Source organism: Toxotes jaculatrix, chromosome 23 (assembly GCF_017976425.1).
Source record: "Toxotes jaculatrix isolate fToxJac2 chromosome 23, fToxJac2.pri, whole genome shotgun sequence".
Lineage (NCBI taxonomy): Eukaryota > Metazoa > Chordata > Actinopteri > Toxotidae > Toxotes > Toxotes jaculatrix.
The window spans coordinates 13,687,513-13,701,461 of NC_054416.1; the positions used below are offsets into that span (position 1 = coordinate 13,687,513).

The 13,949-nt window shown below is 43.1% G+C and overlaps 1 protein-coding gene across 8 annotated transcripts in view; it reads right to left on the reverse strand.

The window, feature by feature from the left end:
* LOC121176973 (calcium/calmodulin-dependent protein kinase type II delta chain) overlaps positions 1-6,369 on the reverse strand; it is a 65,487-nt gene extending 59,118 nt beyond the window's left edge. For 7 of the 8 annotated variants that reach the window (XM_041031138.1, XM_041031134.1, XM_041031137.1 and 4 more), the window contains exons 1-2: positions 6,037-6,369; positions 3,840-3,934 (exon numbers count right to left, since the gene is read on the reverse strand). In XM_041031138.1, coding sequence (XP_040887072.1) covers positions 3,840-3,934; positions 6,037-6,098 — 157 coding nt within the window. In that variant the 5' untranslated portion in view covers positions 6,099-6,369. The remainder of the gene's footprint in view (positions 1-3,839; positions 3,935-6,036) is intronic. The other variant, XM_041031136.1, reaches the window with a different exon arrangement.
* Positions 6,370-13,949: the final 7,580 nt, after the last annotated feature.

Below are 13,949 nucleotides of genomic sequence, written 5' to 3' on the forward strand. Positions count from 1 at the left end.
GACTTAAGTACTTACAGGGCTCGCTGCTGTTAAATGAAGCCAGATCAAAAATGGCCTGTTTCAAATTCAGTAAATGATCTTAGACATTAAAGCTCATTGTTTAGCTAGACTGTAAAATACTTCGCCTATATTACCCCACAGACTATATTTAGTCCTCCAACTCTTTTTGTTTCCATGGGAATGAAGAGTTCACTGTGAGCGGCTGGGGCCTCAGGTATTTTCCAGAAGCAAAAGCAACAGAATGGCTGGCTCCTGAACCATAGCTAGCTTTTCCACAGCCTGGTGGGTTTGTCAAGTGATCATTTCCACTCCGCCGAGTCCAAGCATCACTAGGTCTGTGTTTAACCACTGTCCTAGTTTTCCCTTCACACAGGCCTGTGCTGTCAGTGAAGACACGCTTTCAGTTCAGTACATCTGGGTAATGTTTTTAGCTGCATGTTCTGGCATTGTCTCACTATTGGGGGCTTTTATTTTGAAAGGAGGGGTTTAGGAAAGGCAAGACACATGAACGTCTTCCAGTTTTCTATTATTGTTTTTAATTCATTTAGAAAAATGTAGATAACTGAATTGAGCAGCTACTGAACACTGTTTCAACTCACAGTAGCTGACATGCTTTACATCCAGTATCCAGCCGGAGTGGAGGCTGCGCCCTAAGGAGTTGCACCCACGCTGCTCTCAATCCAAGCTGTGTCCTATCTACTTACCATCGGCCCACTTATCGATTCCCCTAGGTGGAGGGGTGACCTTGCACTGCGCTTTCTCTGTAATATATTCTTACACTATCCTTCAAGTGATGGCACAAATGCTCTCTCACAGGATGCTACAGTTAAATGCTAAAGACAGAGGTTCAATAATAAATACCCAAATCACAATGCTGATATACTCAACTGTGCAAACACAGACAAATTCAGACAATATAACATACAACAAATATGTACTTCCACTGTCAAAAGTAAATCCTGCTGTTGTACTTTGAGGTTCAGCGGTAGCAGTCACATCAATATTCCTTAGAAGTGCACGACACCACAAAGCGCTGCCTTTGGTGTGATGCCAAGTTTTACAGCCACATTACGGTTCTCCAATGAGATGGAGTTTCCTGTTTGGGATTTCTCATCACGCAGCAGCAGCAGTGGCAGCGGCGTTGGCAGAGACTCTGGGGCTTCCCCTCATTGAACGTGACCTTCGCTTCAGCCTGCCTGCTTCAATATCTGTCAGCCAGTCTCACAGTACGCTACTGTATCTGCTACTGTCTTTGCTTGAAGACACAATGCGTCCCCAGTGCTGTCTTCCCTCTGTCTCTTCTGAAAACCCCTGCTGTCATGTGAAACCCCTGTAAGCTGGATTATGGCGGTTTACACAATATTAGCAATTATATTACAGCTTTATATTTTAGCATTAAAGGAATCATAAGAAATAGATATGCATGTTGTATGTTATCAGGCTGTGACCCATGTGTTTGCCTGAATTTTGTTTATTCAATGACAGCGATGCTGAGGTCCCTTTAACCATATTGTGGCTTCTCAACGTGACCAGTGGTGAGCTGAGGTGTGGCCATGTGGCTATCAAGGTGAAGGCAGCAGCCACAGAGAAGTCATGACTGTAACAACACTGACAGAGAGGAGTGAGAAAAATACAGACTCATAACCACCAGCAAGAGGATATAAACATGATGGTTATCTCAGCCACAGACACGATACCACTTCACGGCAGAGAGCTCAACAAAACTACTGACAACTGGGGTGAGAGCTTGTCCAAGTAGGAAGTTGGAGTTTGTTTTTTTCAACTTTTTTCCCCCCAGTATTTCAGACTTGTTCTTAGCCACAGGTCTTGCCAATTACAGTCTTTGGTCTCATAGTAGCGAGCAAGTCAGTAAGTTAGTTTCCCTTTTCTGCTCTGTTATTTACATGTAATGCTAATTTTCTACAGTATATCTTTGCCATTTAACAAATCAAGCAGCTTCATTTCGTCATGCAAAAACTTTCATTTTGAGCTTGTAACACAGTGTACGAACACGCCAGGTTATTGACACCAAACTGAAATGGTAAAACTGAAAGTGAAGGGAAACCATGTGTATGTATGTGTGATAACTACAGTAAGTACTGTAGGTCAAAGGTGAAACAGGAAGTTGGTGTGTAAACTGGGGTTGGATTTCTTTTTTCTGAATAACAATTTTACAGATCACTTTCACACAAACACAAAATTTGTTTGGCTAAACTGGGAGCTTTGACTGTGTTCCCATCTCTCAGCATTAAACCTGGAGAGTACAATGTTAATTTTACTGACAGGACTGACAGCCGAAACTATACAAAATAAGAGCCCATTTGTAATAAACCAGAGTTCCTCTCTGAATGTACCTCTGGACTAAGAAACTCCCTCTGGGCAAACTCAAAAATAACAAAGTACTAATTAGATTTTTTTTTTTCTTGCTTCCTGAAAAGTTGGCTTTCACCTCGTTATAAACACCAGAGCAGTGATGCTCTCCACACACACACACACACACACACAGACACACACCTCATCTCTTTCCATTCAACTCTCATTTTCTCCTTCAGGTGAGGGAGGCTCGGGCTCGGTGAAGGCATTCGGCCAAAGCAATCTGAGTATGGAATCAATCATGGACTCCTGCTCTATAAACATCTGCCCTCTCCTCTTTCTGCACTCCTGCCTTTCATCGCTCATGTTCTCTCCTCACCTCTGGAGCTACAGCAACAATAATTAGACCTGGGAATCACAAACTTTCGAATTCAGGCTTCCATGTTTTTTCACCATTTGGGAGGACTGAATAAAGATACTATGGCAGTGAGCCATCGCGAATAGCAAAATGAAAATTCTCTTTTTAGTTTTTGTTTCATTGTTAGTACTGTCTCTTTTCTCTCGTCTTTTTAAACCACACACACTCCCCCATTTTGCTTTTCTTGCAGCTGTTAAGGCTGTGAGGAAACCCCCTGCATCTCCCACGAGACGCTGCATCTGCTGCTGCTGTGCGATCGCTCACCATCGCGGTGTGCTTTTTCAAGCCTATCTCCTTGTGTTTGCGTGTTGTGCACTCTCCCATCAGCCCATTAGGGTCTTATGCAGGGATCAATCAGCGGTGCAAAATCCAGACAGCGGGAGCCTCAGCCCACGCTGCAGAGATAATGAAGGAGAGGATAAAAAAAAAAAGAGAAAAAAAAAAGGTGAGGAGAGGAAAAAAATAAAAGAATCCATGCCTCTGCTGCCTGAACATACGCTCCATTACAGAAAGACGCAGAAAAAAACAAGGCACCAGGAGGAGAGAAAAAGAACAGAACAGTTCCTCTCAATTCTGCCACCATGAAGCCTTCGCTGGCTCGTGTGTGCATGTGAAAGCCGGGCTCTGTGAGTCATGTGCAGCTCGTCAGAGATCAGAGGCCGTGGCTGATATCGGAGAATGAATCACAAACGGAGCCGTTGGCCACCTTCGTGTTTGGTGCCACTTATGATGAGCGGAGTCACCAAAATGGAAAGCAACAAACAGCGCGAAAGAGAAAATGAGTTTAAAGCTGGAGGAGTGAGATGTGGTTAGGGTGGATGCTACCATCTGAAACCTGACTGCCACCTGGTAACTACAGACATGACTCAAGAGAAAAATGGTGAAGGCGTGAGAGAACATGTACTGTCCAAAAAAAAAAAGAGGAAGTTGGTTTACAGGGTGACATGGCTAAAAACAAAAGGGAACCATTTTAGGCAAATATACTGTCCCACAGTGACCTGCTGCCACAGCCTCATGTCACTGGCCAACAGAGTTAACACAGCAACAACAAAAAGTGTGACAACAGCTTTTCATGAGCTTCAAGCCACAGTTCAGGGAAGGTACTCACCCCTGGCAGACAGCTTCTTGGTATTGATTATTTTGGCAGCGTATTCCTGCCCTGTGGAAATCTTCATGCACCTCCTCACCACAGAGAAAGCTCCCCTACACAACATAAAACATAAGGGATCAGTCACCGTATGGCAAGATTTTCTAAAATATACAAGGACAACCAGGAGCAATGAAAAGTGAATCCTTCAACACACAGCTGTCATCTTACCCATTATCGCACCTCCTGAGACTCATTTTGTCAACATCTTATCGTTGCTTACCTGGATATATTTGCATTTTAGTCTGTCTCCCTACATTTTGTTGCAGATGTTTCTTTATTTGACACAAGGTGTGCACACAAAACAAAACAACCAAAATAATTCTGATGATGACAAAGACAAAGGTCTAATCATAAATTAAAGTTTTGGTAAATATACTGTTTCTATGGATTTTATACTCTTAACACAAGTGAGCAAGAGTTCCAAAACTTTACACACAGAGGTGAACTGTTAAAGGTGTGAGCTGTTCCTCCACCAACAGGTGCAACTAAGCTGTCAGAGGAGCGAGGGAGATGTCAGTGGCTGCACAGTTTGTGCACAGTGCTGAAAAGAAGAATGAAGTGAAACCAGATGAATCTGCCAGGAACTGAATTCACTGCATTTACCATAAACAGACATTCCCACCAATTCATTCATTCAAAAAAAACAATCCTGATATAAAAAAAAGGTCTCTATTTAATAAAACTGCCACCACAGAAAGACATTCTTCATTAATTAAAAAGGCTTGTGAATGGAAGGATGCATTAAAAGGATGCCAACAAGCATTAACACAACATCCATGGAAGGCCCGGGTCTTGTTGTGGGCTGTGTAAAGCACCGCTCTGCAAACTCAAGAGAACAGAACTGATTTGTCCAGTCAGTGTGACTCTGCTCTCTGCTTTAATGCAGCCTCGCCTCCTTTAATCGGGAGCATTTCAGTGATGATCCTACACTCCCACATTCCCCTAACAAAGACTTAAAGACGGTGCTCATTCTAAAAAATATGCAGCTGGAATACCAGGAATCATGCTGCCATTATAGGAACTTTCCTTTGAGATACACATTCAATTCAATAGCTGATGCATGCAAGTCACTGTGATAGATGATGAATGACAGAAATTGGCAGGTCCGTGTATCTGAGTACTTCACTGTGATTCATCCGTCTGTAACAGTTAGGTATCTGATCGATTTGTGATTGATCTTTGCTAATTAAGAACAACAATCTAAGAACAAACTACATGACTTCAGCTAAATCCAGGCAAAACAGGAGAGAGCCACGCCTCATCAAACCCAAACCTGTGTAGGTGCACATTTTAGTCGTGCTTAGAAATAAGAGAAAACCTAAAGTCGCTGATAATCTCGAAGAAGCAAACAGTGAATATGAAGGCACTGCTGCTGAGTGCGTGACCCAAGAGGCTCCACTGAGGAATTTCAACCCTCCGCATTTTGCTCAAAGGGGCGGAAACTTCTACAAACACAAGCAAGAATAACTGAGAAGCACATCCAGTGTGTCATATAAACATAAGGTTTACATACATTTCAAGTGAGCTTCACTTCACTACAGCTGACTGACAGCGACACAGGTAACAGGTTGGCTGCTCTGCTCTGAACAATAGCACCAAATTCCACGCAAATTTCTGCTTGTTTTTACTTGCCTGGCATGTCTCCAGAGCTACATGCCCCCTAGAGCTCAACTTAAACCCAGTGACAAATCATAATGGACCACTTTTATTTTCGGTGTCCGTTCCAGTGCGTTCACCGGTGATTTGAAACGCAATTTTAACTTTTTTCAGTCGGCCCACCGGGTGTAATTAAAACACCCTTCCCCCAAAACATAAGCTAATGCGCGGAGAACCGATTCTAATAGTTGCAAACAACATGAGAGGAGAGAATTCAACTCCCTCTTCGACTTTAAATTAACAGCCGTTAATTTTTTTTTTTTAATGTTTGAGCTCCTCGGTGATAAAACCAAGGTAAACGTAGATTTTTGAATGGGAATGCGCGTGGCGTTCCCCCACCCGCCGCCACAGCACGCGCTAAATTAACCTACCAAGGTAGGACCAGGTGGGCGGCGGTTTCGGTGAATGTACACAGCGTTAGCAAAACCTCAGGACACTTTTAGCCTCACTTTAACGATGAATTTCGAATGGACGCGTTTGGTAAATGAGGAGAACTTACTTTCCCAGCTCCTCGTACAGCTGGTACTCATCAGTAAACCTGGTGCAAGTCGTTGAAGCCATGTTAAGGTGGTCAGGGGAGACCGACTCGGAAACCTGGACGCCTCAGTTGCTTTAATACTCTCCACAAATCCTTTCCCCTTCTGTGTCCCAAAGTGCCACTTGACGCCTTTCGAAAAAAAAAAATAAAATAAAATAAAATAAAAGCAAACTTGGGAATTCTTTCGAAATGATTTCTGGATACGGTAAAAGCTCGGCGTCGCTCCTCCCGGCACCTGTTCGCAGACCCCGGTTACTCCTGGAGTTGACAGGGACGTCGCGACCTGCTGTTGTGCTTGTCTCTACACTGACACTTGGATTAGTTGACCGCAGTCAAGACAGACCTAACATACAACATTACATATCCGGTGGTCATATTTCACAATAAAACCCTCTTATTGCATTGCCCTCATTTAGACCAAATAAATCTGTACTTGAGACATAATTGGAGGGACTTCTTGAGTTATCGAACTCCATTCTTAGTCCTCCTTTAAACTTAAGTCCAGTTTAAACATTTCAATGCAATACTTGCTGTTTCATGTATCTTATTGTTTCAGTTGCAGTTCGCAACAGTTTTTTGAAGTAACTCAAAGTGGAGCAAAACTACAAATAATCAGACTGACAAATAATTAAGAAAATATAATAAGAGGATTTTTATAAGTCAGAATTTTGCATTGATCTATATCACTATAGTTTTCTTTATAGTTCTGTACCTCTGTTTTATCATTGCGAGAAACAACTCCGCCACCCTTTAGTGGATGAATGTTGTACCCCAAACGCCTTGTGACCTGGAAAAAAAAAACTTTCCTCTTTTATTTTATTTTGAAGGTAAAATACCGTGGCATCCGATTGTTTCTCGATCTGCTGTGTCAAGCTTGATGAAGCTGAATTTCTCCTGAACGCTTCCTCGTTAGAAAAGCTGCACAAGGGCTCCATCTAGAGGCAGCAGGCTGAGCAGCTACCAGGCCTCTGCTCTGCTCTGCTCTGCTGTGGGAAGAGGAAACTGAGAATCGCGCACTGCACGAACCTCTAAAACCCTCCAGACCACATTTCCATGCACACAATTCTCAACCACAGACTTCTATCTTTAGTTTTGCTGACTTGAGCTACACCATACAGTAAAGTTAAAAAAAAAAAAAAAAGCAGTATTTAATTGAAAAAGAAACTGTGTCACTGAGATTTTCCTTCACTGGCAATGAGGAAACAGACACACTGTTCTAACTACTCGTGTCAGGGCAGTGGTTTTTATACTCCCCCCCCACCCCCCACCCTTTGACTGCTACAGTATGTTGACAGCAAACCCACAAGCAAGATTGTCTTTCTCACATCTTCCATTTCATTCTTGTGATTTACATGAGTGCAGCAACACCCAGTCAGTTTTCAGCCTAAATGTCTCAGTGAAACAAGGGGACAACCACCTTCAGGTACTTGATAAAAACTTTTCATTAAAATTTGAACCTTTTCAGAGTCGTGTGAATGTTTCAGATGCTGTTTGTGTGTGTGTTCGTGTGTGTCACTGATTGTGTCTTTAATGCGTTTCTGTTTGTTCTGCCATACTCGAGTCTGTCTTGCAAAAGAGATCTTGGTCTCGATAAGACCACATGATTACGTAAAGGTTATAATAATGTTGTTTTGGTGTCTGAATAAATCTTTGCCTGGATCTTGACAGTGTCGTTGCATTTTTCATATTTATATATATACTCAAATAAACATTCAGTCCCTGCCCTGAAATGACTCTCCACCCCCACTCACCACTATGTGTGCTCTGTTTGAGAGCCACCATGATGTGGACTCCAGATTACATCTCTGAGCAGAGGGTGACGTGACAGAAATGAAGAAGAAAAAAAAAACCTCAATCAAGTTTCATTTCCTAACTTTTTCCTGCACTTTCACTTTTTATAGAGTCAGATCAATGCTACACACTGGTGTCAATACTGTTGATTCTATGTATTGTATTATTTTATTGATTATTGATTCACGTATAAGCAGGATTTTAATATTGGCAAGGCAGAGCTAATTTGAACCACTTTAAATACTGCCATGAGACTGAATCTGTCTATGAAAACGCATCATAGCTTTTTAAACTGATCGTATGTTTTGAAATGGGAATACTCAAGTACCTCCAAACTGTGCTAAAGTACACTTCATCAGTACATGCACTTAGTTACTTTCCACCACTGCTGCTCAGAAACTGTCTCTTGGCGCCAGAAGTGAATGTCCTTGATCTGACAAGACTAGTTTCTGGGGACACACTTACTGTATCAGTACTGGGTCAGTCATTAGCAGGAAGCTCCTGGCTAATCAAAGTAATTAGGTCGTGTTATTTTCCAAAACCGTCTTGGGGGCAAACACTAACTAAAGCAGCTCCACTCAGCAAACAAACCTCTTCTAAAATACAATTAAAAAAAAAAAAAGAAAAAGAAACCCAAGAGAAGTCCCAAATCTTCCCGGCACAGACCCACTTCAAAATGATATCAGGGCCTGATCAGGTTCACCTTGCATACTTGCTCGTAACTGGATCTCCATTAATCCCCATTCATCCTATAATCTGATCTAATCCACCAGTGAGGAAGTGGTGTTGTTAAACAAACTATTGGCTGCTTCCTGTGGATGCATGTGTGTGTGTGTTCATTATCATCATCATCACCATCTTCAGTTCACACACTGACATGCCAGCTGAGTGTGTGCCGCTGCTCAGCAGCATCAGAACATTTCAGTGAGGACTGACTGGAAGGGGGCTGCATGTTGTTAGAGAGCAAGAAACAAAGCTGTCTATATCTATCTGCATCAGTACCATCACCATGACGATGAGCTATTTTTAGACTGAAAAAGCAGCGGCTCCTGAGTGTGGAGCCTCTCTGCTGCCCTCTAGCGACCAGACATCATCATGGACACCCCACAGGTGCTTCCCTCCTGTTGTTTCAACACGAAGGGGTTTCCTCCTGACAGATCTAGGACCCAGGTTCAGGGTCCAGGGTTTCTCACATGAAAACATTTCTGACATGTTTGAATTTAGAGCTGTTTAAACCGAGTGAGGGGAGATAGACTCTGCTTAACATACCTGCTCTTCACTGAGTGTTTTATGGAAATGAGTTTTTATCACAATGGTGTTCATCAAAACGTGGAGCTGTGAACTTGTTTTCAGTGTCTGAAGTGCTCTCAAACTGACACATAAACTTTCATGAACTCTGCTTTCAGTTCTGTGAGCTAAATGGACAGATTTGACAAAAATCAGCTGGAGTGCTTCATGGCACACAACAGGTAGAGGGCACTGTTTGTCCAGTTCAGGCTCAGTGGTCCTCAGCAGACGATCCATGCAGAGAAATCCTGGTGAAAAAACAACAATACAAACACTTTGAATATGTCTGTTTTGCTGAGAAAAGCTAACTATGCCAAGGACAGAGACAAATCATGATCTTACACTGACGTGAGGTCATGAACTGTCTTCACCATCATGATGTTGTTGACTATGGTTTCCCCTGCAAGGACACACTGATTTTGTCCTCCGGGCAAGTGGGAAATAGGTTCAAATACATTTAACTAATTAGAAAATATGGAGATTTTTTGCAGTGTAAAAGTCAAATAACATCACGGTGTATAATCACTTTAAAATGTAACAATCATCGAAGTGATGTATATTAAATACTGCGAGTTATACGTACATTATAACGACCCTAACATCCTGATTTACATTGTTTTGAACCATAAACATCTCTGTGTGGTACCTATTTACTGCATGGTATCCATCAACACAAAACACCAGCAGTACACACAGTAGGATGAGTGACACTTTGGCAACACAAACGTCCCCCCTTCCCCTCGGCCCTCCCTAGCTCACAGGTGGTCTCACGTTACTCGGCGTCATTAAGGACACAGTGGAATCAGATTCGGGAGACAGAGATTTATATTGTTACATACAGAGGTACATTTTTCCTCACTTAGTCTTGGCGTGAGGCGCAGACAGCATGTGGAGTTCATATAAAGAGACCATCCAACGTTCCCATCTGGCTGTGGGAGCGGCGTGGAGAGGAAGGTCAGCGCGAAGACCCAGGAGGCTGCAGGAGAGTGAGCTTTCACTGCTGCAGTAAAAAAAAAAAAAAACTCTTCTCACACATACTGTAGTTATATAAGACACAGCTAGACTTTGACACATATGGGGTTTGAAGGCCAATAACGACGGGATGTTTTTCCACAGTAAAATGAATGTATATGTGAATGACTGTGTGCCAAGTGGATTGTATGTATCTGTGTGTTTCTAGACATGATAATGTGCAGGCTGAGAGATTTCACTGACGCCAGATGGGAGGAATCGGGAGGAGGCGATCCCTCTTCCCTTACCCCGCCCAACCTTTCCTCATATTTCTGTCAGTTTAAAAAAAAACAAAAAACAAAAAACAGAATTTCTCTTCATAGTTATATGTCTGTAGTGATAAAATGAACCAATAATCCAACAGCCAACGGTTTAGTCACATTATTTAAAGTATTTAAAAAACAAACCAGTATCAAACCAGTATGGGTCTTATCATGCACTCACACACCTTCCACATTCCTCTGGGAGGAAATCAATGGAAAGGTCACCCTGAGGCTGAAGTCATGACATCATGAAAGCAGTCCAGCATCGTCCAACCTTCCACTGCCTCTGATTTCCCTCACACACCCTGGCATGTGACAGGTGGAGGGGTTTGAAGTCTGGTAGCTGAAATGGATCCAGTCTTTTTTCTCCATTACTGGCAGAGAAGAAGAAGGAGGAGGAGGAGGAGGTGGAGGTCTGTGGAGGTCTGTGGAGGACTGGGTTTCTGCCAGTACAGTGAACAGCTGAGTTGGCCTGTGTGACGCCAGATGGGAGGAATCGGGAGGAGGCGATCCCTCTTCTCTTACCCAGCCCAACCTTTCCTGAACGTACAGTGAGGATCTCTGGAGGGCTGCTCTGTCGTTTCCTGTTCTTCATACTTCACTTTTCATCCTCTTGTCTTCAGCCTCTTCTTTGCATTTTTAAGCTCAACTTCTCTTTGTTCAAATTGGATTAGAAACTTGTATTATAGTACTTTTAAGTGCATTTAATACAAATATTTCTGAGCAACTGAGAAAGGAAGAAGGATTCAAGGATTCACAGGTCACAATCAGCTGTTTGAATTTGGCTTTGCAGCATGAGTAAGAGTGAGGGGGAGTGAGAAATGAAACCTGGGGGAGGAGAGGGTGGGGGTTGGGGGGGGGTGTCTCGGAGGCCTGTGTGTCAGATCCAGTTGGAGCTGACACACCACAGCTGGACCTTCACCTCCTCTTCAACCTGGTTTAAACCGTGGGTCACGTCAGCGGAGCGTGATTGATGGCTGTATAAACTGTAGTGCTTTTTCAATACACAAAACACAATTAAAGAAACACACATAGCTCAGGGCAGACGTGCAGGAACAACGCACACTACACTCAGACATGCATTCGAATAGCAATTATAATCAGGTTTATTTACATAGCAAGTTATCCACAAATCTGAGTTTATGAAATGCTTTGAAAGCCACAGAGAAAAGGCTTTCATGCAGAAATATCATGATAAATATTATATTAGAGGGAAATGTGAAAGTCACAGCTGGTACACACAGGTAGGTCTGAAGACCACATAAGGCCAAAAAACTGGTCCAGGTGACTGATGAACAGTGGGCAGACAAGGAACAGGCGGAATCTGGAAACGAGAGAAAAAACCCTGAGACCAAAGAGAGAGAGAGAGAGAGAGAGAGAGAGAGAGAGAGAGAGAGAGAGAGAGAGAGAGACTCTGAAGACTGATTGTACACAACCTGATTCTGGAAGTCATTTCAAACATCAGCTTATCATTAATACCAGTCGTGTTCAACACCTCGTCCGGAGCAAAGCATCAATTAAATCAGAGTAATAGAGCGAAACAGAGAGTTTGGACATTCGATACAATCCAGTCCGCTCATCAGGTGGTGTATGATCTCATGTTCCCGCCCTGTATAAACATTAATCAAACACGAATGCGAGTGTGTGTATTTGAATAATGAGGAAGAGATGAGCTGAGCATTACATCAGCCGTCAATTAGTGCAAGAGAACGATGTTCTCTCTGAACTGAACTTAAACTCATGGGAAACTCATGTTGTTTCTGATGTGACGGATCTTTCGTTGCCACAGATGTTGCTGTAATCCTGAGTCTGATTTACACAGAGATGCGCACTGGGTGGTTTTATCTGAGGCGACATGAAAATGTCAAAATGGCGACTGCTTAGTTCCTTCTTCACCTTGGAAAAGAGGCAGTCGTCTGAGGGAGCCAGATCAGTTCAAATCAGGCCAAGGACCTCCTTTCGTGATAATCCGTGTCGACAAGTTGCGTGGCAGCACGTTTTGGCTGGATTACAGCACTGATTGTTCTCTGCAGCAGACTGATTCCAAATGAGAGTGGGGGGAATATTGCCTCGACACGCTTTGCAGGAGAGATCAGGAGGAAGAGTGAGGGATGGCAGAGGAGTTCTCAGAGGAGGAGGAGGTGGTGGTGGCAAGCGGACGACAGGCCTGGGGGCTGAATACCACTGAGAGATGGACAACAGGGTGTTTGTGTGAAAGATCCAGACCTTCCTTGCGACACAGCTGGTGCACCAACCAAACCTCACAGGCCTGGACTTGAGCAAAACCTTTCGGAGGACCTCCGCTGAGCAAAGGGGGGAAGAGAGGGAAGAGAAACAGAGGATGAAAAGAGAATAAATAAAGTATTACAAGAATAATGACAGGAGTCAAAAGAAAAGGAAACCGTCTCAAAGGCTGCAAGGGAAAAGGAGAAGAGAGGATGAATACAGGCAAGTACCAAACAAGATTAATGAGAAGAAGAAAAAAAAAAGTGAGATATTAAGGGAGTGGTTGAAGGGAAGATCAAAATGGGGCCATATGCCATAAACTGGGAGTGCTTGACCTCTGCTGAAGGCCAAGAGAAGTTCCAGTTGTGCATGGGTGAAATTGTTCATTACAGGAAATCCCCATGTCTGCAGAGAGAGACGACCAGCCAAGAGAGACTGTCCATCAAGTTAATTCACCGGTCTGTCTTCTCTCAGACACCTAAAGTCTTCTCATGGGCTTCAATAAATGTCAAAGTCGCTCTAAATCAAATAGGTGGACCTGTAATTATAATTGTACAGTATGGAATTTCCAGCAAGTACTGCCTTTACTGTGTGCGGGTGAATGCGTAATGATTCATTCAGGAGGAAGGATGTGTCATCGTTATCATTTTGGCACATTTTTGCTGACTTTTGAGGCCATTTCCCAGGCAGGACTTCCTATGACGTCACTAACAAACAACGACAGCAGCCGTTTCACATGCTCTTACAATCACTTGAAAAAAAAAAATAAAAATCTCAGCTACATCTTACGAATGGAATGTCTCCCTTCTGCCAAGTTGCTGGAGTGCACAGCCCTGCAGAGTGTAATACTGTGAGTGGATGCTTTGCAAGCGTTAAATGTGTTTTGGCATTTTGGGGTGGTGTTCACAAGATATTTCATGGGTTCTGTATTAATTCTGATTCCTTTTGGACAACAGCTGCTTGATATTTGTCTGGTTTTTCATCGCTTTACTTTGGGAGAGATACTTTAAAGCTCCGGTCTAGCTGAGTCATGGTATTTCCAACGTAGTTCTTGGCCACGAGGAGGTCGGCTCTTTCCAGTTGGCTACACACAATTTGGCTGATTTGCACCCTTGATCATATGAGAACCTAAACTATATGTTTCACACGGTGCCACAGCTGAAAGAAAACCAACACAATCTGGCAAAATGGTATTCCCGCACTTCACTTTGATCAAAGCCCTCTTGCTCTGCCATCCATCAGGTTTATTTTCTCCTATCATTCCCAATGAGCTCTAATGGGCGTTCTTAATGTGAG